The 25,259-nt window shown below is 43.3% G+C and overlaps 1 protein-coding gene across 1 annotated transcript in view; it reads left to right on the top strand.

Moving 5' to 3' along the window:
• The first annotated feature begins 7,597 nt into the window (after positions 1–7,597).
• efna3b (ephrin-A3b) overlaps positions 7,598–25,259 on the top strand; it is a 59,629-nt gene continuing 41,967 nt past the window's right edge. Inside the window, exons 1-2 of the mRNA XM_034611679.1 lie at positions 7,598–8,094; positions 8,341–8,567. Of these exons, the coding sequence (XP_034467570.1) occupies positions 8,458–8,567 (110 nt within the window). The 5' untranslated portion in view covers positions 7,598–8,094; positions 8,341–8,457. The remainder of the gene's footprint in view (positions 8,095–8,340; positions 8,568–25,259) is intronic.

Raw genomic sequence — 25,259 nt, 5'->3', positions numbered from 1 at the left:
TCAGCGCTATGAGAAAGCTCCGATTAGATTTCGAGGTTGCAGAAAGGAGCGCTCTGACAGATGTGTTGTTGGCCAGCTCTGGGTTGGAAATGTCATAAGAGCCTCAGTGTCACCGCACGCACTCAGCCTCGAGGTCGTTTCTCATAATAACCTCAATACAAAAGTAATCCAATAGCACTGCAACACATGCCTGGAAAATCCAACCTGGATGATTAGAATTGACAGGGGTGTTTGCTGGAACAGAACATGTCAGCGTCTGTTTAAGAGAAACCAAATGGAAAAGCGACAAATGGGATTTTTTTTTTCGTTATTCCAAAAAAATAAAGAACCAAATCCTTGCTTCTGTAGGTGTCCGATTTCCAACTTTGTCATCTTGCACTTGAGTTACAGTTTGTTTTATGTTGTAGACATACATTACATTTACATTCCAATAACCTGTCTGACGTCTCCATACAGTCAATCATCCATTCGGTACAGGCTGGGAATTAAAGGGTCACTTCATCTAAATGGAAAAAAACGCATTTGGTCAATTACTTCTCGGGGATCTAGCAGATAGTTTGGGTTTAATTAGATGTTTCTGCTGCATCGCCCCAGTAATATGAAGGTGAATGTGACCACCCATCCATCCATGCATCCATCCATCCATCCATCCATCCACCCATCCATCCATCTATCTATCTATCTATCTATCTATCTATCTATCTATCTATCTATCTATCTATCTATCTATCTATCTATCTATCTATCTATCTATCTATCCATCCATCCATCCATCCATCCATCCATCCATCCATCCATCCACCCATCCATCCACCCATCCTCCCATCCATTCATCCATCTATCTATCCATCCACCCATCCACTAATTATCTAAGTAACCATTCACACTCACTTACTTGAAATAAAAGTAGTCATAATAATAGTAATGATGATAAATGAACAACAGTGTATTTTCAGAGTCATTCCCCATGTTACTCTGTACAACCCACAGAACAGATTTATAACAGTTCTTATTGGTATAATTAAATATACTAACTTTTCTTCAGCTTGTGACCATGGTGGTCAAGTGGACAAGTGGTCTTCCTATTCATATGAGAGAAGGTCGAGGCCGCTCTGTTCACTAGAGAGGATGTAAAGGATATTGTTAGAATTTGTTGAGTCAGGGAATATAAAAAATATATATTTGTTCAAGGTCAAGAATGATCAACCTTTCACGTTTTCTGAAAAGTCTGTTTCTTAAAAGGAACAGTTTGACCTTTCGGGAAATAGACATTCACTTTCTTGCCCGAGAGTTAGAGGAGAAGATCAATATCTTGTCTCTCTGTTGATTATGAGGCATAATAGGGAACCAGGAATTAGACATTCAGGTCCACACTGAGCAGTTTCCCCCTGTTTCGAATCTTTAAAGAAGTCAAACCAACTCTTTTAATCCAACTTTTCAATGCCGGAAGCATCAAATATGAAAGTAATGGGTTTTTATTGAGAGTGATGATGGAAACCAGAACAAAATAACACAGGATAACAAAATACAGTATATATGCTCAGATTAGATGCAGAACACACACACGCACGCATGCACGCACGCACACACACACACACACACACACACACGCACACGCACACACACTGGTGTAAATAATGATGCATTTTGTACCAGGTGCTTGACTGTACTGCTATGAATACAGTGTTGTGATGAACAGCGATACCACATGGAGCAGCTGAGGAGAAATGATAGAGGAGCAAGGAGAGGAGGCGAAGGAGGAGTGCTCATTAAAAAGTTGGGTGCCTGTTGTGATGGAGAGATTCGGAGTCAGAGAGACAGAGGAGACGGGTGTAGACCACCAGAGACAGAGGCAAAACACCCGAGTCAGGTATCAGGAATCGCAGAGCGGAGAAACTTTGCATTAGAAATGGTAGAATAAGGTGAGAAGAAGAGAAGAGTAGAGCGGAGGGGTGGGGGGGGGGATTAAATGGACAGCTCATGAGAGTGGTGGAGGGGACTGGAGAAGACAGAGGGAGTCCCCAATGGCATCTCATCTCTCTTTTCTTTCTTGCGCTCCTTCTCCCTATATCCCTCCTTTTTTCTCCCAATAAATCATTCTGACTTCTCCTTAACCAACTCATTCCCAGCAGGCGGCGAGAAAACTGTAACAATCTTATGCAGTCTCTCTCCTGTCTGCTCTCTCTCTCTCTCTCTCTCACTCCCTCCTTTCCATGACTTCACATGTCTGGCCTACACCCCCACCAACCCTCTCTCTTGTTCTCTCTCTCTCTTAAACACACACACGCACGCACACTCACAGCTGTGCCTCCATGACTTCAGGGGACATTACATTGAATTATATTGATTACCTGCAGACTAACCTTAACCATACTTCCCTAACCGTAAACATTACCCTAACCTAAACCTAAGCTAAACCTAACTTTAACCTAACCTTAAAACATGGCTTCTTTAAACCTAACTTTAACCTGACCTTAAAACATGTCTTCACCTTAAAATGTCATGAGGAAGAATATTTAAAGAGATTCAGATGAACAACATGAATAACATCTGGATCACTCACACACAGACGTCTTATCAAGGGTCCATATAGTGAAAATTCATAAAATTCAGTATAATCTACAGTTTGCATGTTGTTTTCAACTTTATTTACAAACTTATATATACAAATTGCAAATATGTGCACAACACATATATACAGATGTGTAGATGAATAAATGTTAAATAGAAAAATAAAACAATAGATGCATATGTCAAAGATGACATTTTAAATAAATATAAAGGAAAGAAAAAGGGTGAAAACTGTTTCTTATTGTTCCTTGAAAATGTCGTAATAATTTGAACAGTTATTTTTAAATTGAACAAACTGGATATAGTTATTCAAATGTACATAGAAATCCTGTTAAATGAGGGCTATTGTTTGCCCCCCTGCATTTATGGATGTGAAATGCACCGCGCAGATGACTTATAAAAATCAAGTTTACATCTACAGTTTGTATGTTTTACATGCACGTGCGCACGTCCACGAGCCTGCGTGTTAATGTGCTGTACATTAACCCTGATTCGGTGTCTGGGTATCCACAGCGAGGAGGGGCCGACATGTGCGTGAGTTCAGGGTTGTTTTTCAGCCTTTGGGATCGAGTGTGCGTGTGCGTGTGTGTGTGTGTGCGTGTGTGAAAAATAGGCTGCAGATGGTGGCTGCAGACAGAGGAGGGGGATTCAGAGCTGTCTACTTTTGCAGCGGAGGTCGAATAATGGAAGAACTAAGAAGCAATGGAAGACAGATAGAAATGCCTGATGTGTCTGCAGCAGTGTTGCCAACTCCTCAGTAAGGGAAGTAGCTATTGGCTGTCCTAAAAGTCCCTAGAAGTCGCTAATTTGCATAATTGTAATGGACGCTGTAGGAGAGAGGAATAACGTCGTGGGAGAGACAAAAAGTCAGTAAAAAACACCCTAAATATGTTTAGAACTACAAATGAGCTTTCTTCTGTTGATTCTTGTTCTTTTTATTTCAATTTCACACTGAAAGAAAAAGTTGACTTGAGAACCTACGCCGATCTCCATTATTTGAGAGATTTATGTCTTTTTAAGACACAGGATCTTAATTTTGACTTACTAGAAGCTGTCGGGGTGTTTCTCTTCAATGTAGTTCATTGTCATGAAGGGATCTTGAAATATCTGGCTGGGTGTTATGCGGTTGCCAGAGTCCAGACGCAGCATCCTCTTTAGCAGATTCACAAATAATTGTCTGTCTTCAAGTTCTGCCATGGTGTCCTCCTCCGATAAATGGCAGACTGGTCTGACCTGAGTCAGAGAAAAAGATCACAAAGTTCAATAAAATCTCACAGGCTCATGTCTTTGTCAAATGTTTTTCTAGAACTAAAAATCTCACACTGATGAGGCTGTCCAGGGATTGGAATTGACTCTTGATCCTGGTTCTGACTCCCATTTCCTTCGGGCTCTAAAAAGAGATAACAATTCATTTACTTGATGTGTCCCAAATACAAGATGGGAAAAGTCATTAAACTCTTTTCAGACATGAAAGCCGAAAAAATGTCTTGAAATTGACATTTTCTGGAGCTTTTCACATATAAAGAACACAGCAGGTGATTGTCCATATCAGACACTTTCAGAACCACCGGAAAACTTCTGAAACATTCAGGCGAGGGGTGTGTAGAGCTCGCATGAGGTAGGAGTCAATGTATGAATTACATTGTTTTACAGCATATCTAAGATAGTTGCAAAAGAAGCTACTAACCTTCAGGATCCATCGTTTTCTCGCTCCACGTTTCTTCCTTTTACTGAAAAACCATCTAGTGTCCTGTGCAATTTGGAGAAGTCGCTCCGGTATCCGACTCTGAGTCTGGGTGATAAGTTGTAACTGTAGGAACAACACACAACACGAGTAAGATCATTGAGTTGCTTAGTAAAACCCCGAAAATTCTGAGCTCCGTGGTTCAATGGAACCAGTGAGTCAGTGTGTGCGTGCATACACGAGCACGCAACCTTAAAAGCACTGTTATCTTTCCCTCAAGTTCTGGGACTGTCATACATTTATAGTAATCGGTTGCTTATTATGATCAGTTTGGCCTCGGACAAATGAGATCACTGTACACGGTTTCCACTGTATTCAAAACAATTACTTAATATGTTTTGATTCTAATACTGACCGTGTCATATTCCCAGTTTCCAGGGTAAAGTTGCGACCCCAGGAACAGCTCTGCAGCGATGCAGCCCAGAGACCAGATGTCAGTGGCTGGTGTTAATGGAAGTCCCAGCATGCTCTCCGGAGCCCTAAAAAGAGGATAATGAGTTATTACATTATTGCAGCACATATTTCGTTTGCTATGGTTGTAGAATCTGAAACAAGTTGCCAAATACTTGCCTGTAGGCAAGTGGCTGGATGTACGGCGTGTTCGATTCTATGTCTGCAACAGAACAGGCCAAGCCAATCAATTTGACCCTGAATGGCTCGTTGATATGGTCCACCATCATGATGTTGTCTGACTTCAGATCTCTGTGGACAATGTCTATCCTGCGCAGTAACTCCAAAGCTGTGGCCATCTATCAGGGTAAATTACAACATAAAGTCAGCAGCTGTACAAATTATCAGAGGATGTTTCTGAATATCTTCTTCCTCTTTTGTCAGATTTTGAAGACATTAAACAGTCAAATACAAGGATTTTTGTCAACCCACTGCACAGAAGAACAACAAGCTGGCACAACAATAATGCCCTCAAATCAACAACAACTGACCGTTCACTGGTCCCTCCACCACTCCACTCTTTAACAAGTGTATGGAGCAGTTCAAACTCTAACTTGTTATTTGATAGTGTTATATTTGCAGACTGATCAATCCTAAATGTCGCTGCTCTTGGTAAAGTAACACATATGCAGCCTCAAACTTAGTTTTTAGTTTGGAAAGTCTAAATATCAGCGAAAGGAGGTATTTTCAATCAGTGCTTGGAGCTTGATGAACGAGATACGCATGATAAAATCAAGTCACCTTCCAGAAATTAACGCTTCTATTGGAAATGAAAGGTAAACTGTTGTTTCGAACATTACTCAGCAAAGTGACCCAAAAGAGACACTGGCAGAGTTACTTAGGTTTTTTTTTTAAAGTTTTTATTTTATAAAAATTTGTTGGGGGGTTTTCTTAAGTTTGGTTTAGTTTCTAACCTTATGCTCCACCTAGGAGCCTACAACAAGTCACACTAAACCTTAACCTTTTTTGCCATAACTATAACATTTAAAAAAAAAAATTGTATAGACGGTTTTAACTTGACAACAATAACAATCTGAATGGACCAAAAAGAGACATTAGAAAAAACTGTCAATGGCAATGTGAGAAAATTATGGTAACTAGTCTGGCCCTAATCAGGTTCATTGTTGTTGTTTTTTCAGACCCCCCTCCACACACACATTCTGTGCTGGCTCACAGAAAGAGTAGGTCATCTTCATTTTGGTCAAGGCTTTCTATGGCAGGTTCAGCAACTGAGGGAGCTGACTTAAATGAGTAAGAAGCTGATGCGCCAAAAAGCTGCAAAACATTATCAGGCAGCTAGTGCTCACAGCAAGCCTCACCAGACAGCCTCAGACCATATCGGACATACAGGATGGAGTTAAGGGTCTGCAAGGACATCCGATTTCTAAGTTTGCTTTTTACCACACTCATCTGGCTGAATAATCTCTCGACTTCAGCATTCGAGTGTGGCAAGGACAACACAGACACAGCAGCCATGGCAAGTTCCTGAAACGGGTTGATATCAGCTGCATCCCTAAACTTCCAAATCTCACTCCTTCAGCACTTTATGGACCCCATTGGTAATCCCCGTCATAACGGAGGCATTGTCGGTCCCTATCCCCAGGAGTTTCTCTTTTTTAAGACAACACTTCTCCAGGAAAGCCACAACAGCTCGGGCTATAGATCTGGCATCTCCTTCCTCCAACTCAACAAGCCCAAGAAATGTTGAGACAATTGTGTGTTTGGTGTCACGAAAGTACCTTATCACAACCCCCAGGTACTTAGAAACACTTATATCTGTGGACTCATCGAGGAGGAGGCTGAAACGCTGGTCACCCACATCTGCGACAAACGTTTTTAGAAAGTATGGTGCTAGAACACCATTAATCAGTTCCGTGCACTTTGTCCTGTGCATTTTGAAGTGAGTAGCAGCCGTGGAGTCTGAGAGAGCAGCTTTACATGCTTCCCCAATGTGATCACATGCCAGCATGGAACTGTGTTCAGCAATAGCTAATGCCATGGTAGCTTCAGCCTTTTTTGCAGTCAATTTTTTTACTCATTAATGGCAGCTTGCTTTGGGTGGAACTGTTATAAGGCTTTGCCTTTTGAGTATGTTTTTGAGTTGTCATGTTTTTTTATATCACAAGGTTTGGCGTAGCAATCAGCCTTACAATACAGGCAGTATGCCCGTGTATCATCTCCAATGAACGACTTCAACCAGCCTTTGAATTCAGGGTTTGATTCCCACTCCTTTCTGTATTTTTGAGCGTACAGTTTAGACTGAGACATGATGAGCTAGCTAGCTAGATGTTTAGCTTATGCCACCGAGAGGCACACACACACAGTGGACGAGGTGAGTAAGTGACTGAGGCTGTGTGAGTCAAATGCAGTGATTTATTTTAGTGTGACAGTGAAGAAACATTGACGTTTCCATCCCGCTCTGTAAGACAGGGCGGGATCAGCGGCGGCTTTGCGCACGCGCAATTCATTTGCAGTGTGGAAGACGCGGAGCGCGGGTCTCCGCTCTGCGCGAGGCTCCTGTGAGACTAACCGCCTGTGACTGCTTCGGGCCGGCGGAGGGGCTCCCGGCACCACCCGCTGCTCGGTGAGGACAGCAACTGCAGAACGATACGTGCTTTCACGTCAGAGTCTCCAATAAACACCAGAAAAGTCTCCAGTAACACCAGAACAAGTCGCTAGATTTGTCGCTAGTCGCTTTTGACAAAAAAAAGTCGCCAGATTTAGCGAGAAAGTCGACAAGTTGGCAACACTGATCTGCAGCTCGGTCACTATATTCAAGGAATGCGCTTCTGTCGCCGGCTGGGGGAGGAGCCACAAAGTGAACGAGTGCTGCCTACCAAACACAGAGAGAGAGAGAGAGAGAGGGAGAGAGAGAGAGAGAGACAGGGGAGGAGAGACGGGAGGAGAGAGGGGAGGAGAGACGGGCTGGCAGGCTGCACACACCGTAAACGATGGTTGTCGGATAGAGTCCTGGAGACCTAATGAAAGTAGCTGCTTGAATTGTTTTGCAGCGATTACTGAAGCTCAGTGGAGCCCGGCGTGCGTGCACCGCATCCCCGGACACCTGGGGAGCAAGGAGGCAAGACAACTGCAGCAGACTTAGAGAAAAAAAGAAAGAAAGAAAGAAGAGGAGGACTTGTTTGCAATTTATTAATTTTTTTTTTTGCAGCTGATTTGCTCAATTTTCATCTTCACGTAAGCAACTCTTTCCCAGAGGGAGCCGGACGGGATCCGTTTCATGCCCGGGGGAAGCCAGCGCGACCTCCCGCTCGGATCCAGCGCACCGGCCTCCCACGCTCCTCTGGCGGGCTCAGAAGCTGCAGATCCCGGTGAGAAGAGGGGACCAAGGACCCCCCTCCTCCCCTTGTTAGAAGCCCCACGGATCTTTTTTTTTTTTTTAAAGGAAGGGGAGGGCTATGTCTGCTGTATAGGGGGAAGAAAAAAGGGGGTTGGTGGTGGTGGGGGGACAATAGACTTTAGAGTTTTACAACACTTATTAACCAGAGCCTGTCTTTTTTTGTGTGCATGCATGAAGCTTTTTTCTTCCTTTTTGTGTCTCCTCCCGTCTGCTCCAGGCATTTGCTGGGATGTTTGAGTCGCGTGGTTTGGTGGGGTGAAGGGACCGAGAGAGTGGCCGGAGGGAGACCGAGGAAGGAGGAGGGGGACGGAGGCCGAGAGAGGAGACGGGGAGCATGGCTGTGGTGGCGCTGCCTCTCTGGGTGCTAACGAGTCTCACCTGGGCGAGCGTGCTCCAGGTGTCAGCCAATAGACACTCGGTTTACTGGAACAGCTCCAACATACAGTAAGACCCCATTTCCTACTGTGTGTGTGTGTGTGTGATCTCCCATGATCCCTTTCCTCCACCTGTTTTTAAAGAGGAAGGGAAACACAGATGTTAGGCCTGCAACTGCCAGATGTGTCAGCCGCATACCTTCAAACCTTTGTGATTTATTGCAGGGTTTTTTTCTTGCATGTGTCTCCATCGGAATGTAACTTTCTCTTTTCTACGTGGAAGAAATGATTTAGATCCACACAAACTCTGAAACCCCCTTTTTTTTTAAAGTGTGCAGACCCCCCCCCCCAGACTGTGGGGTCATGGTGCTTCCCTAAGCATCTTCTCAACACCCTCACATGCACAGCTGCTCGGACATATCCAGCCAATCTGTGCCCACTGCCATTCATCAAGTTTCTTCCATGGTAGAGGAGTAGAAAGAGCAAAAAAGAGTCACATGTGATCCTCCTCCTCCTCTCCTCCTCCTCTCTTCAGTCTTTCAGGGGCTCTATCTCTGTCTTCTCCTCTATCTGGTTCAATTAGGAGCGCTTCTTCATCCTGACCCCATTGTGTTGTAGCAGTGTCACTATTCAATCTCTCCTCTGCGCTGCCTCTCCATACTTGCTCTCTCCTTCTATCCTCCTCTAACCCCCCTTTCTTGTTTACACTCCGTCCGTTGGCCTTTTTGTTATCCCTCTAATCCCTCGCTCCTCGGCCCTATCTCGATCCGAGTGAAAAAGCTTTTCTCTCTTCTGTCCCCCTCTTTTTTTTTCCTGAAAGCTGCCTTTTTAATACTGTCCTTGTGAGTCCATGGCTCTGCTGCTGGATTCCTAAGAATGTAGTGTCGGTCTGTAGCAACACACTGATCCCCTCTCCTCCTAGGATTCACAATCTTGTAAGTTCATGCACTATCTGTGTTTCACCATGTTATAATGTGTTTGTCCACATCTCATTAGTTAAATGCACAGGTGGCCCCGCAGACATTTTGTCGCTAATTTGTAACCGAATGCTTAAATTGACCTGAAATAGTTTCAGATTTTTAAGGATTAGTGGACGTTTCAGCAAGTTTCCATCTATTTCAAGGTCATAAAGTAGTGCAGCAATCAATAATAATAAATAAAAAGAACTTGGATTTATATAGAGCCCTTGATTGTACCCAAGGCCGCTACACGGAGTTAAGAAACCAAGCAAAATAAAAATATAAACCAACCTAAATTGTTGGCCTCGGTGATGCACAAGAGCGCATGACACACACACACCGACACACTCCTTCCATTTCGCTCTCCATCTTGCAGAGTAGCCTGTCTCATGTGTGAGCTATGTTTCGGCTGCCAGGCGACACTTCAGTGTGTGGAATTTACCCCTTCGCTAGAAAGTACTGTTCTCCTGAGATGAGCAGTCACATGCACGGCGACAAGCATTTTACGACGCCGCTTATTAAAGACGTAAACCACGCGGAAACTGATTTTGTTTTCTTCCACAATAACTCTAAGCCAACGATTTTTTAGTTTAGTGTGTGAAATAAAACCACGAGATGCCAGTGAATTTATGCCTCGCAGCAGAATTACTTTACACGAAGAGCTGCGTAAAGTAATAGGGGAAGGAAAAAAATAAGGTTATTGGTTGTGCTGCGATTCTGCAAACAATATTAGTTTCCTGGAATGTGAGAAAATTATTTCCGCACATTATCGAGAAACTAATATTACGTGCGTAGTCGCTTCTGGTGCATTTTAGCTGATATTTTTCTGCAACTCTTAATGTAAAGAGTTCTCGGTTTCAATTTCAATTTTTTTCCCCCAGTAATAATTTGATGCTAATGAAATTCCACCTTTGGGTTTCATATGAGAGACAGAAGTTGATTAAGATAAAATGTGTGGAAAAAAGTGCCTCAAGGCATGAAGGGGAAGGAAGATGAACCCGGGACCTCGGTATAATCAGCTTGACGTAACGCGAGCAGTTTTAACCTTGGTAGACTGTATCCTCAGTTAACTGATATGTCAGCTGTTCTCCGTCGTGTTTACGGCTTGAAATGAAGCTGCAGCTGGTGTTTGAGGCAAAGCAGAGGGATGAGTAAAGGCGTCTGGGGCAGCTCTAACCTTTAACCTGACCGTCCAGGGCCTGAGCACTGCAGAGCCCTGCAGTCTCTCATCGCTCTCTCCACACGTTCACTGCCACTACTGTTTTCACCCCAGTGGCAGAATATTCTTAGCCCCTGCAGTGTGAGCCTTCGTATCTGTGTGTCTTTTATAAAAGACTGCGGTTAATTAAAGAACCGTGCATCTCAGTGGACCTGCCTCATCCCTGATCCTCCCATCTCTGACTCTCACTCTCTCTTCTCTCGCTGTCTCACTGCACACATTCACAATGACAATGTATGAGCAGGGAGTGCATGGGGAGAACTTTTTTCAATTCAGTCCACTTAGTGAATCAAGAGACAAAGGGTCCACAGACCATGGCACACAAAAGAGAGATAAACTGCAGGATAACCTATCTAATCTACTCTTTCATACACGTTTGAGCCATTTTCAATGGCAGAGATCCGATTCACAGCTTTTATTTTTTTCACGGCACTCAACATGCAGCGTTTGTAGGGTTGGCTGGCGCGTCATTGGCCGCTGGCAACGGGCCTCTCTGGAGTTTCTCTAACTTGCAGTGTTGAGTTTTAGAAGGCCAGTAATAAGCTGTAGTATAGTTGTCAGTTTGAATGGTAAACACATTGTAAAGCCTCAGGACCCTGCAGTTTCTCAACTGGCGTCTGACCCCGAGCGACTCATCAACCACGAGAGACAGGCTGAGACTGTTACCAAGGATTAACTGCTTCACACACATGAACACACACACACACACGCTCACATCTGTGCATGTGTACAAGTGTATTTGCATAAATTTAGGATTATGTGTGTACACACTCACAAACACATGTCCCTGCTCTGGAGTTTTTTAAACTTTGAGAAGATGGATCATTTCCTGTGTTTGCATCTTGCACAGAGGCTCTTGCCGCTGCCTATCAGTCACTTGTCACTGATATCCCTGGGCACGAATGTGTGTATAATGGTGTGCACTTTTTTGTGCGTGTGTTTGCCCTATTACAGATGTCTCTGTTCGCTCATGTGTGACTCAAACAAAAACAAATCCATCAGTCCGTTAAATCACACATTATCCCCCACCACCTGGCAATTAACCACTGCTGTGAGTGTGGGTCTGTGCGTGTGCAGAAGTGTGTACATGCATATACGTGTGCAAGTGTGTGATCCAATAACGCACCAGACTGATCTGCATAATAGATTTCTGGTGATATCTCTTAATTTATCAGTTGTATATTTCAGAAGCGATTAAGGTTTTGAATAAACCCACTGTCTAGATGGGTTTGTGTGCTTGGGGTTTACATGTTTGTGTGTGTGTGTGTGTGTGTGTGTGTGTGTGTGTATCCATGACACTGTCACCTCAGCGCATGCCACTGGAATTGAGCCAGCCATGGCAAGCAGAATTTCCCCCTCATATAAATTCACATGCATATGTGTGGTAATCGAAGCCAAGGTGGAACTTGTTTTATATTCATCCAGCTCGTCAGAGTGCGCAGAGACACGTCACGCAGGGCAGGAGAGAAATAATGCAAGAATATGAGAAGAGAGAGGCAGAGAGGAAGAAATACTCTGAAAGACTTGAGGAGGGAGGAAATCAGGAGGAATACAGATTGGTTTTTCTGCTGAATTGTAATACAGCGGGGGGAGGAGAGTTATCATAATAATGATGATAATGCTTGGCTGGTGCCCTGATCTACACACTGAGTTCTCACATTAGCCATAGCAAAGGCCGTGTGCGTGTGTGTGTGTGTGTGTGTGTGTGTGTGTGTGTGAGAGATAGATGCAGACGAGAGGATTAAACAGGCCAATCAACCATCCCCCTTGACAGCAACACAAACCTATCTGTCTCCAAGCCCCACTTAGGACAACAACATTTACATTTATGAATATCTGCACAAAGCAGCGTATTACTCACTCACCATCACAAGGCCTGGCTGAGCGAGTGTGTTCAACCCATCCATCACAGACGTTTGTGCGGCCGCTACGTATGTCAGATACCACTGTGGTGTGTGTGTGTGTGTGTGTGTGTGTGTGCGACGTGTACCGACAAAAACGCACAATCTCCTCGATCATCACAACAGTTACGCCGAGTGATCAGACCAATGATAGCAGTAACGAATAATAAGGCCACATAGTGAACGAGAGAGTGGCCTCTGGTTTGCGTGGCGTTGTGTGGGTGTGGTGTTTGCAGACAGTTGCATAGAGACATCATTAATTAGAAGCAGTAGGGAACACCTGTGTGATGGATTACTACTGTTTGAATAATAAGATCCTGTGTGTGTGTGTGTGTGTGTGTGTGTGAGTGTGAGTAAATAAATTTTTCTGATTGGACAGGTTAGGTTGTCTGCTCGGTGCGCCCAGCAATAAGGGACATTTACAAGAAAGGAGTTAAAAAATGAATTATTTTCTTGTCCTTTATCCTTGTTTTTCTTTTCTATTTGTGGATGAGCTATATTTCAGGAGTGTGCTCCCACCTCTGTTCTCCTCTCATCCTCCAATTGCCTGATGGGAAAGCACTCTTGGGGTGCTGGTATTTTGGGAACGGTGCGGTTTAATGTTGTGAGACTCCTTCACTGTCAAATTAACTTGGACTAAATCTTTCCAGTGCTGGAAAATATGTCGCCTCGCTTCTGAGGTTTCTGGTTTGCCTTCACCTCAGCTCACCTGCACGTTTCCTTTTCTTTTCTTTTAAACACACTTTTAGATTTTGACCAAAACCTCTTTAGTGTCATTCTTCTTATAATACCTTAAAATGCAATATAAACTTCCACACACACAAGATTCTCATAAGCACAAGCCCACCCTGTTTTCCTTGCTGTTCTTTTATTTCCTCAAATGCCCTTTTGAGCTAATCTGAAGCGTAGCGTTGGGTGCGGATGTTCTGTGGTCGGGCTGGTTTGAATCAAACGCTAACTGGTCAGTGTAATGGTTTAGACCCTCAGGAGTGTGTTTCATAGGGATTTTAGGGATGTTACGGCGCTAAGACTAAGCTTATGTGAGAGCAGAAACTGAGTCGGGTAAATTCCGATCAAGCCTGACACGAAGTAAAGGGTCTTACAGGTATAAATGCCTGGTCGAGGATTGGTATTGATTTAAGTGACTGCTGATTCCATGCTGGTGGCTCAGTGGCGATGCTTTGCAGGCTGTATTTATCCGAATGTTTGGCTGGAATTGAAAAACGTTTCTACCTCAGACAAGGATTAAGCTGCTTCTCTTTTTATTTTTTTTATTTTTAATGAATCATCCTACACACGCTGAGCAAGGAAAGACGATTTTTCTTTAATTACTATTTTATTGTAATCATAATCATCAAGTGAAACAAGTGGTGATTAGTTAAATTTAGGAGTTTCAATGTACAACGGCCAGATGATCTAGATAGTTGTTGCAGGCACAAGGAAATAAAACACAGAAAATAGTGTCACTAGTGTTTCCCACCTTCTGAGAATTTATTTTTGGTAGCCAACCTCAAGGGAGGTGGGGGTGTAGCGTGGTGGGCTGCAGTGAATTCACAAGCTGAGAGCTGCACACAAATGTTCTGCTCTGCCAGACAGTGAAAAATACAAAAATAATAGGTTTGAGTAAGTGGAAATATATATATATATATATATATATATATATATATATATATATATATATATATATATATATATATATATATATATATGGACGAGCAACCCAAATAAATTTAGTATATGAGAAACGTTTTTTGTGCTAAAACATGTTTTTCTGGTCTAGTACTTTCTTACAACTGTAGGTTTAAATAATGATATTTTGGTGCTGCTGTCGTTCTGTGTTCAAGGTCTGCGCAGGTTTGTGTGTCATTTGGCTGAAGCATCAAGGACAGTGCATGCAGAGCCAATATGTGTTGATAAAGTGATATGGACTTACTTGGGAGGTATCATTATCAGAGCTTAGAGTGATGATTTATGTGATTCATGACACTGCCAAAATCCCAGAAAGTCATAAATGAATGCAGAATCTTTCCCTCCCCATCACAGCTAAGTTATTTCCCATATAATTGCTGCATATTTCATGAACGGCGTGTAGCTTGGGATGGAGCGCGGCACCCCAGATAAAATCAGTCACGTTAAATTTGAAATATTAAATCCAATCGGCGTCTTTAGATTCTTGTTTGAAATCAAATATTCTTGTGTTTAATATTTTGGCGTCTGGAGAAATGTGCATGTATGTTTATCATTTGCCACCTGCTGGGAACCGCTCATAGCTTATAGAGCAGCGCTGAGGCTGACAGACTTTTTTTGTCAGTTAAAAGCCGATAAAATGGTTTTATCTCTGCGTCTGAGTATGAAACACTCAGACTTCTGAATGGGTTACGGCACGTTTCCTAATCTGTGATGCTTGATGAATGCGATCCCAGCTCTGGTTCTTTCTTGTGTGGAGTTCCCTGTGCCATCAGTTAGATTGGACAGTGTAAATTACCCAAAGGTGTGACTTGAGAGTGTGAGTGATTACTCTCCTCGCTCTCCCTTGTGTTAAGGCTGCCGTTGACTCTCAGAAACGCTGTCTGGACAGTCTGAACGTGATTAAAAGCTCCTCTCAGGTGTTAGGACAAGGCCGGCCTACGTCGCCAAAAACCACTGCGACTGTCCAGAACTCCTGACAGTCTGACAGCCACGCGTGTTCCGTCCAGCTGTGAACAGGTGTGAAAACGTGGCGCGCTCCAAACTTGCTGCAATTCTTTTTCTGTTCCCGACTCTGTCGCTGTCCACATTAACTGCTTGGCTGCACCAGTCGAATTCACGCTGGCAGCAGCAGAGCGGCTGTTTGCTTCCACTGAAAAAGCTGTAAAGATCGCAGCCAAAATCGGGATCAACTTCTGAAAAACAACTGGCACAGAAATAAGGGGATAGACTGACTCTGTGTTCACCTCAAGTTCATTGTGGTCCTCGATATAAGGACAGGTGGCTACTTATGTGATTCCTGTAAATACATTTATTTTCTGCAGCCTCTCCATTAATCCTTTGCGCAAACAACTACTTCGACTTCTTTGTCGTCCAGCTCCAAGACTTTATTGACGTGGTTTATGATTTCAGATTTTTGATGAACTCCTCTGTGCTTCCTCTTCACTCACGTAGTGATTATAAATAAGCAGAATGATTGTACAATAACAAATGCTCATCACAGGAAAGTGTCTTCAGGGTTAATGTAAAAACATGGAAAACTCAAGTTACCGTTGTATCTTTTCAGGTCGGTGTTGTTCTTCGTTTTTCTCAGTAATAAATTCTCTAACTGCAGTAAGAAGAGGAGCTGTGTCAGTCGTGCTGATTCTAAGTTAAAAAAGCACCGTCTGAGGCGGATGGATTTTCTTGACCGCCAAATCATTGAATGACCGCTGTAGATTTTAGGTAAAGAATTAATCTTCCTCAGCCAGGTGTTAAATTTGAACAAATTATCCACAGAGAACAAATCCCACAGCGTCGGCCAGGAGGCACAACACAGGAATACAGACACAGACACACACACACGCGCACATGTTGGGAGATACACACCCAATGTTGTTGTTATTAACATTATTCTCTGAGCTGATGCCTAAGCTGCAGCAGTGTAATCAGGTGCTCATAAGGCTGTGAGGTTTACAAGCTGTTCCAAAGCGCTCATTGTGTGTGTGTGTGTGTGTGTGTGTGCGCGTGTGCGTGCGCGTATGTTTGTGTGTGTGTGTACTTGTTTTCGTCACCTCTTTAGGACCTTACCCGGTAAGCACGGACCTTGTCAGGACCAGTAGACCTTATGGGGACCAAAGCCTGTTCCCAATTAAGCTAAACTTAATTTCTGAGGTCGTGTGTGTGTGTGTGTGTGTGTGTGTGTGTGTGTGTGTGTGTGTGTGTGTGTGTGTGTGTGTGTGTGTGTGTGTGTGTGTGTGTGTGTGTGTGTGTGTGTGTGTGTGTGTGTGTGTGTGTGTGTAAGCCAGTGTGCTCTATGTGACGTCAACTCTATTCCCTGCCAGCACTGTTGGGGGGTTTTTTTTGGTGGTGGGGGGGTTACACACACTCGCACACACACCAGATGCTCATATGGTGTGTTTGTGACGTGGCTAATGATAGTGGCGTAGCAGCAGTCTGAGGCCATATGCTTAGCCAGAGCGGCGTGATCTAGCGTTAACAAACTCTACTGACGTGACAATTAGGAATCCTCCTCATAACGACAATACGGTCGCATGTGAGAATGCAGCTGTTTTCATCAAGCACACACACGCACACACGCCAGGAATCAACTGTCGACAGCCAGGACATGGACAGAGACGCAGCAGGGAGGGGAGCCACTGCACTGGCAGAAACAACTTCTATTGTCACTGCTCGCTGGGCAGAAATGATGCTTATTGTTGAGCTTTGATTATGGATGTCGTTATCGGTTCATCAAAACAAGTTCAGATCTGACTTGTGAGCGGACAGGAAATGTGTTATTCTAAAGAGGGCTTCTCTGTAACAGGTTTTCCTGTATCAATTATGGCGAACTCTAAGAAAGTCTTGATTGCAAAGGTGATTTAGCAGCCAGAGGGGGGGGTAAGACAGGGTCCTCTCTTCACTAGACTGCAGAGGACACAGAATTATGCTTATTCAATCCACACAGAGAGAGAGAGAGAGAGAGAGAGAGAGAGCGGCAGAGTCTTTTAATTGAGGTTTTATCCATTTAAGCTGTCACTAAGACGCCAACTCTGGAACCTTTTAACCATTCTCCTCTCAGTAATGACACAAATCAGAGAGGAAATGTGTTTGTGCCTGAGCGTCGGTGCGAATGTGTGCGTGCGCGTGTGTTCGTGCGCGCTCGTGAAGCAGCAGGGTAATTATGCGGAAATTGGGAAATGGCTAAGTGAATTATGACCTTGTTTCAGCAGAGGGCTTTAATCAGCCCCAGCCAGGCCAGGGGAGGGAGGCAGAAACGTTCGCTACACACGCTGCACTCTCCTGCAGTCGGTAAAACTGACAGTCAACTGGTCTGATGTGTCGGTGGAAAACAGTCAGTAAATCTGTGATTCACGACAGGAGATTACAGTGTGATCATCAGGCTGAAGTGGTTTGCAGTGCTGTTCTGTTTGGTGTCGGGGTTTTGGTGCCATAGTTTGTCTAAAGTGTTAGGTCGTCTGTTGTGTATCGTTTCTGTGTGTAGAATGAGGGGTCATGTGTGTAGAGCTGCGTCCAATTATTATTCTCATTATCAATTATTCTGACAGTTATTCACTTGTTGCATTTTTTTTTGTCAGTAAAATGTGAGGATGAAATGCAATTATAATTTCCCAAAGCAAAAAGAAAACATTTGTTTGAATAATAATTGAAAAAATTGTTTTGTCAAAATACTTGACCATTATTCTTCTGATAATTTAATAATCCCATGAACCCTAACGGTAAGTAAAAAATAAACTCTGCATTGATTTTTTTTTTTGAATAACACAGTAAGGTCATCGGGGCTGCAACTAATGATTATGTAGATTATTGATTACAACTACCAATTATTTTCTTACAAAACATTGAACCTCCAATCATTCAGTTTACAATGATAATAAACAGAAGAGTGTTTTTTCTTTTTGTCAAAAATTCTGGAACCATAAAATATTATCTTTTTGCTGAATACACCACTTGGACAATTTATTTATTATAGAAATTGCTGCAGGTTATTTTTCTGTTGGAAATCATTTCAGCTCAGGAGAAAGTATAGTTTTATAAATACAAGTTTGATCCATATTCATCATTCCAAGCAGATTGCAATTTAAAACTACAACATGAATCATTTAAAGTGTAGGTTTTACATATGTAAAGTTTGTCAGTCTGATGCACTTGAATCTATCTTGACTTATTTTTTATTAATTTCAATATTGTGATATAGACAAAGAAATGTTTGTTTTAATATTGTGATAATGATTTCCGTCATATTGACCAAATGTTATTGTGTTTGCACAGTATCTCATGTTCTCAAATTGCACCTATCACTGCTGTGGAAGTACAAAAAAGCTTGAGTAAATATAAACTTCAGTTAAGAACAGTGCTGCAGACTGGCGTCTCTGTTTACTCACAGAAAGTCTGTTTGCTGCAAGAAGATTAATGTCAGACTGGGACAGTGCTCTCAAATTATCAGGTTAACTTACTTTTTGTCTTTATAGTCCCGCTGAGGGTTTTATGCTTGTGTGTTTATCGAAGTGCACAGATGTACTTTAATGTAAGTGCACAAACTGTCGTTAGAAAATGAATCTGTTTCGCAATTTAAGGCGAGAAGTACAGAAATGACGAGCATGATTGGAATAAGGTGGAAACAAATTAAAATATACAGGATACATGAATAATATAATAATTCATGTGGCGCTGTTGACAGATCTCAGGTGCAACAAACCCAAAAATATATATTGAGTATCTCTGGCGAACACATAGAGACTTTTGTGACCGGTGCCAATGCAACATCTCATTTTGGTCTGTTGGTTATGGTCTGGCTGTCTATTTCTGTCAGTGTTGGATCGATGGCGTCCTACAGACATTGCACTCCTCCTGGATGTTTCAGCCTGTTCCTTCTCTCTCTCTCTCTCTCTCTCTCTCTCTCTCTCTCTCTCTCTCTCTCTCTCTCTCTCTCTCTCTCTAGCTGAGTATCTGTTGCTCGGCCCTCCCCTTCCTCGCTCTGCCTCTCAGTCTCTCCTGTTGCCTCTTTTGTTGGCTCGGCCTCTCGCCATCACTTCCTCTTCTCGTCCTCATTGTCCATCGCTGCATCATCGTACTACTCGAGTCTCTCTTCAGATCAGACAATGAGCCTCTTAGTGTGTACGTGTGTGTGTAGACTGTGTGTGTGTGTGTGTGTGTGTGTGTGTTCTTTCTTTGAGATTCTTGCTGTTTCTTTATGAGGGATCCTGTTCTTGGCTTTACATCTTGGCCAGCTCTTTCCGTGCTAAGAGCCAGTATGTGCTGCTTCACATCGCTAGTTTTGAGGGATTTGTCTTCAAATACTTCAGTTTAATATTGTTGTTGAATATGTTTTTTTAATTTTTAGAAAGGTCATGTTAAGACATGATCTTGAGCTGTTGGAAATTTAATTTTTTTCCCCCCACAAATAATCAATAAATTAAAATTGTGACTAGCAGCAATTATATGGATTCAAATCATTATGGTAAAATGTTAGTGGGTTGAAGCAGTAAGTTTATTTATCAATAAGTCAATCAACAAAAAGTTTTACTAAGCCAATGTAAACAAAGTTCTTATTAGCATTAAAATGCAAAATATTAGAATTGCAAAAATTGATACAAAAACTAATAATGATTTTCAGCCCTACCTTTGCCAATGAAGTTATGTTTTCAGCCCTGCTTGTTGGACGGATTACTACGGAACTTGGTGTTAGGATCCTGAAAGAACCCTTGAAATTTTGGTGCGGATCCACACATTGAGTGTTTTTCATAATTTTCGTTAATTTATCAGAGAATAATTCCTGGATCTGGATGAAAAAGATTAGGCAGGTTTAGGGAACTATTATTGATGAGTATGTGGTAGTTGGTGCAGATCAAATAAAAATTGAGGTTTCATAAGGGGACTGTTGTGCCTTGGTGGAGGTTTCCTACTGAGTGCCATCTTAGTTTTACTTTGCAATAATCATATAAATATTGACTTTTAAGAAATAATATTGAAAAGAAAGTGAAAAGTTATTTCGATCCATTGTGACCCACTTGGTTTATGCTAATGAGGTGAGTACAGGAGGTTGTTTGGTTAAACAGAGAAGCATCAAGTACTACAAATGTTTTTGCAGTGCAGAATTTATTGAGAAATCATCATCCATTGATTAAATACCCAAACGGAAAAGTAGTTTTTGTCTCATGCATTGAATTAAATTCCTGAAAAATGCAATTTACCCTTCAGTCGTTGAAAAATCCAATACCACGAAGCAACCCCAGCCATTGATTTGCAACTTTGCGTTAAATGACAATTGACAAATGTCTATTGACTTGCTGTGTATAGGTATTCTTCTAACATTATCTCTCTCTCTGTGTGTGTGTGTGTGTGTGTGTGTGTGTGTGTGTGTGTGTGTGTGTGTGTGTGTGTGTGTGTGTGTGTGTGTGTGTGTGTGTGTGTGTGTGTGTGTGTGTGTGTGTGTGTGTGTGTGTGTGTGTGTGTGTGTGTGTGTGTGTGTGTGTGTGTGCGCGCATGATTTCATATATATATTCATGACTTTTTGATGTGCAATTTAGTAGTTTTTTTTTTTTTTTACGTGCACATGCTTTTACTTGTATAGCTATATATACACTGCACAGAGTCAGTGGAGGGAGGTAGAATGAGGATGTCTGAGCGCTAGTGATGCCGGTTGGCCTCAGTGCTCACACCCACGCTGTCTGTAGGCGCTGCTCTCTGCTCCGAAGCTTTGAGGCACAGGGATCTTGCTCGCACCGCCGTAGTAAGAACTGCATATGAATGAGTGTTTACTATCTCACACAGCCGACGTCTCGCTCCTGCTCCACGATCATGTTTTTAATGAAAGTCCAGGGCTGCTGCCGGAGCTCTGACTTTATTTCAACATGTACGATTGAAGGGGAGAGTACAAGGGCTTGGCGGTGGAGAAAAGCCGGTGGAGGGGGTGGTGCATGGGGGGGGTGTAATGAATGTACTGCAGTTAAAAAGAATTCTGTGTCACTTCCCGGGAGAGGGAGAAATAAAGGTGGTGGAGGGGGGGGAAGGAGATGTGGGAGGAGATGTTGCGAAATGGGATGTGTTGTGTTGATAGAGCGGAGTTCTAGGCAGCCAGGAAAACTCTCCTCCCACCCTAGTATGTGCATATATGTGTGTGTGTGTGTGGGGGGGGGGTGCAGAAAGAAAAGCCATGTGAATGCCCCACAGGCTACAAGCATACCACCCACACACATTACCCAGATGTATTAGACCCATACATATGCATATTCCTCACTTTCGAACCTACACACGCAAACACACACGTTGGGAAAACTCGTTTCATGGGGACAATATCTGTCATTACCTCCTACAGATTCCTCATGGGAGTTCATTGTTATTTTCTTCCAGCCCTGATCAAATAAAGCGGCGCAAGAGGGGAACACACACGCATCCACCCCTCAGCATACAGGAAAACACAAACCATACACTCCTATGTTTGCAAAACTGTGAATGAATAAAACGCCAAATGATGACACCCATCCGCCCACTCGCTGTGTGTGTTATAAATTGTTTCTGAAACCACACATGCTGAGTGTTTTTCCTCCCCCCTGAGGTGAATAGTAAATCCCAGCGTATGTATTGCATTGCGCATTGTAATTTTTCGACAGTATCGGTTCAGATAATCAAAGGCTCCTCGACGGCCTCCTCTTAGAGCGGATGGTGCTGCAGAGATGGGAGCGGATAAGCAAAGAGACCAGTTTAACTCTGCGCTGGTCATATCTGTTTGGCCTCTGTTGATGCTGAAGAGAAAAAAGGGGACAGAGAGAGAGAGAGCACACAAGAAAAGAGTAGACTGAGGAAAAAAAAATCATTGATGGAAGGGGAAGAAGGGGAGGGCACCGAAGAATAGAGAAAGGAGGGCCCTGCAGAACAGTACTGCCAAAACTGAGGTCAATTGTGATGAAAATTGCCGTTCACATGACCACAATAGCGGCTGAGTGACAGCACTAAAGCGGCATGGACGGGCTTATCCTGATCACTCAGGGCCTTGACTGGGGAAATCACAATGCCCTAGAGATCTGTCCTTTTTGGGCTTGGAGGATCACAGAGCGCCTCCGGTCCCAAGCTTTGGCCCTGAAACGTCCCGGACATTACCATATCAATGCTGCCGTGGCCATTCCGCCAAGGAGCAGGGCCGCTGGCGATAGTGCCTCCCGGTTAGCATCGCCCCTGCGCCTCCACAGGGCTATTCAGTGGGGAGTCAATGCTAACTCAATGCTAAATGCGAAAGGGAAGAAGTGTAAGCTCGCTCATGTAGCGTGAACCTGTGTCTCGAGGCGCATTCAAGCCAGTGTTTGTTTGTATACGTCTCGTTCCTGCTTTATCTCTCTGTCCTACTCTAGTTTTCATATTTAAAGTTGTTCCCAGGTGTGAGGCTGTGTATTTTAACCTCAAGAGGTCTTCTATGCCGACCAGAAGGCATCAGCAGCAGGGAATGTTGAAAACTTGCCAATACCCAACATTGACATTGATTGCTTGCTCTTCGTCACAGTTTGAATAATAATTTTTTCAGATTGCTGTTTTATTTAATCTTCTACAGCTTTGTGACTATGTTTAACATTTTACTTTGTTTTCAGACATTCGATTTCTACTTCTTTTATTCAATCAAAAACAAAAGTTATCAAGGACATGGAAAGAAAAAAGATCTATAATTCCCTGACAAACAGGCAAACTTGTCGTGGGCTGAGCTGCACCAGCTTTTCATGAACCCACTACTGAGTTTGTCTTTAGTCTGTCATTAGTTCTTCAAGTCCCAGACAAATGATTGACTAAATTGGTTTGCATCAGAAAAACCTGAGCGATGTCACTGCTTGTTAAATTAAGGGTGAAGTCGTGTTCCAGGAAACAGTGTTGTCAAAGTCAAAGTGGCAGCAGTAGTTTTGAAATAACTTTAACAACCAAAACAAATATTAAACTTATCTGCCAAACATTTGCAAATGTAGATATGGGTTTATATATACATAAATAGATATTTGAATTCATACAGTTTAGATTAAGTGGGACAAAACCAATTACACTAAGCAAACGTGGCTTTGAAATGTTATTTACTTTTTAAGAAATGCAATTTCTTTTTTGATCAAGTGTGACGTCAGATGTGTTGACCATATTCCAAAACCCCCTTTAACTTTGAAACCCAAACAGTTCATACATTGCTGTTGTTGGCTTTAACTGCTGGTTCAGACTAAATATGTGCAGGGATGAGAATTGTTGTCCGATTTTATTTTCGATTTGGACAGCAACAGGCGACCAGCGCTCTGTGGCAGCGGCGACTGGGACTCATCGATGAAGGTGACTTTGTCGATCATGACAAAAGTATGTTCACGATATCGTCAATGACCCCTGCGGTTGTGCGAGTCCAGCAGCCGGTCTTTACTTGCCACGCCTCAATCACTTTTACAGTTTTAGAAAGAAAGCTGCAACCAGGCATGTTTAGAACTACTAACTCTGGTGCAACCAGTTTCTAATGGTGATATGTGAACTTTGAACTAAGCTGCTGTAACTGATTGACATGAGTTAGAACATGGACATTGGTGCTATTTTATTTATCCAAAAAGAAAGTGTTGTTTTAGTATCGGTGCGAGGTACCATATCTGCTCGAGCATCACGTCACAAGTTTCCGTCGCATGGAAAAACACTAAAGCTGCAGAGTGGAGGCCATGTAAAAGAAGAGTGCACTGGTTTCAACCTTCCTGCGTTGTGGGACTATTATATCACATGGCACACTCTGTAGATGGCCTTTGATATCATTACAATGCAATTAGAGATATTAGCCAGTCAGAGTACAAGCCACAATGCAGTGTTAACCTCATTATTACGCCACGGGGAGGAAATGGATGATCTGGAGGAGAAGGGCGGGTTTTTAAATGATGCAGAAGGGAGCGGAGAATGCGATAGAGTGGAAGGACGGGAGGAAGGAAGGAAGGAGAAAATCGATGGCTAAAAGTAAAGGATGGGGAAAGTAAAAGGGCAACGAAGATGAGAAAGACAGGTGAGATATTGGCCATAGACTTCTTGCTTTGTCATTGGAAATCGGAGCCCGAGGGGGCAGGAGGGCGCAGTTTGATTTGCCGTTCTTGTTTTAATCTGTCACTCAGCCCCCACACACACACTCACAAACACACACACACACACTTGCAGATGGCCTCCAGTCCGTCACTTAGTATTGGCAGAGAGCTGAGAGGTTATCATGCGTCGTCAGGTGCCAGACTGACTCTTGGTAGCAGGTTTGTCATTAGTAATTAGAGAGGAAAAGGAGAGCTGGGTTTTCTCGCTCCTCTCGTCTGCTCTCCGGCTGAAGTCTGTCTCTGGGTATCGACAGACAAGTGATGAGGGCCCATACACACAAACACAAACACATGCACTGACACACGTCTGATGGGCCAAGTTTGATTCCATTAAGAGGAGTTTGTCAGTTAGTCACTGGAGTGTCGGGGTGAATGCTGATGACCAGGCAGCGAACCCTACAGAGCTGAACGGGATCTGGAGACAGGCTGTTCAGACGCTCACAACACTGAGGGTGACTGAGCAGTGGCAGGCCTAACGATGACTATTTTATGTCAGTCACACACACACACACAGCCTATCTGGTGTTGTATGGCTATGTGGTCACGGTCCATGCAGCTCGGAGTTGTGGTCACGGTTAAAAAGGCTTCCTTCTGGAGAGGAAGGGGGGGCGGTGGTGGAGTCTTAAGACGGAGAGGGAGATGGGGGGGGGGATGAGGAGCGGGAGATAATAGGAGAGGGCTAACGGTGGGGGAGGAGGGCTGGGATGGACCAAAGCGGGACTGAAAAGGGGAAGATAGAGGCTGAAGGTGGGTTCTCGGCGTATGAAAGCCTGCGTGCCTCCATTTCTCTGCCATTGATGTATTCTAATGCTAAGTGTGTAATGCTGGGCCTCGACTGGTCTCTGGGAGAGTCGAGCCTTTGATAGGCACAACCAAGCTCTGGGGACAGATCTCTCGCATGCCATTCATATGCATATATCTCTCTCC

The sequence above is a fragment of the Hippoglossus hippoglossus genome, chromosome 16 (assembly GCF_009819705.1).
Source record: "Hippoglossus hippoglossus isolate fHipHip1 chromosome 16, fHipHip1.pri, whole genome shotgun sequence".
Taxonomy (NCBI): Eukaryota; Metazoa; Chordata; class Actinopteri; order Pleuronectiformes; family Pleuronectidae; genus Hippoglossus; species Hippoglossus hippoglossus.
The sequence above is the reverse complement of the archived record's forward strand: the minus strand, read 5'-3'. Positions and strand labels throughout refer to the sequence as shown.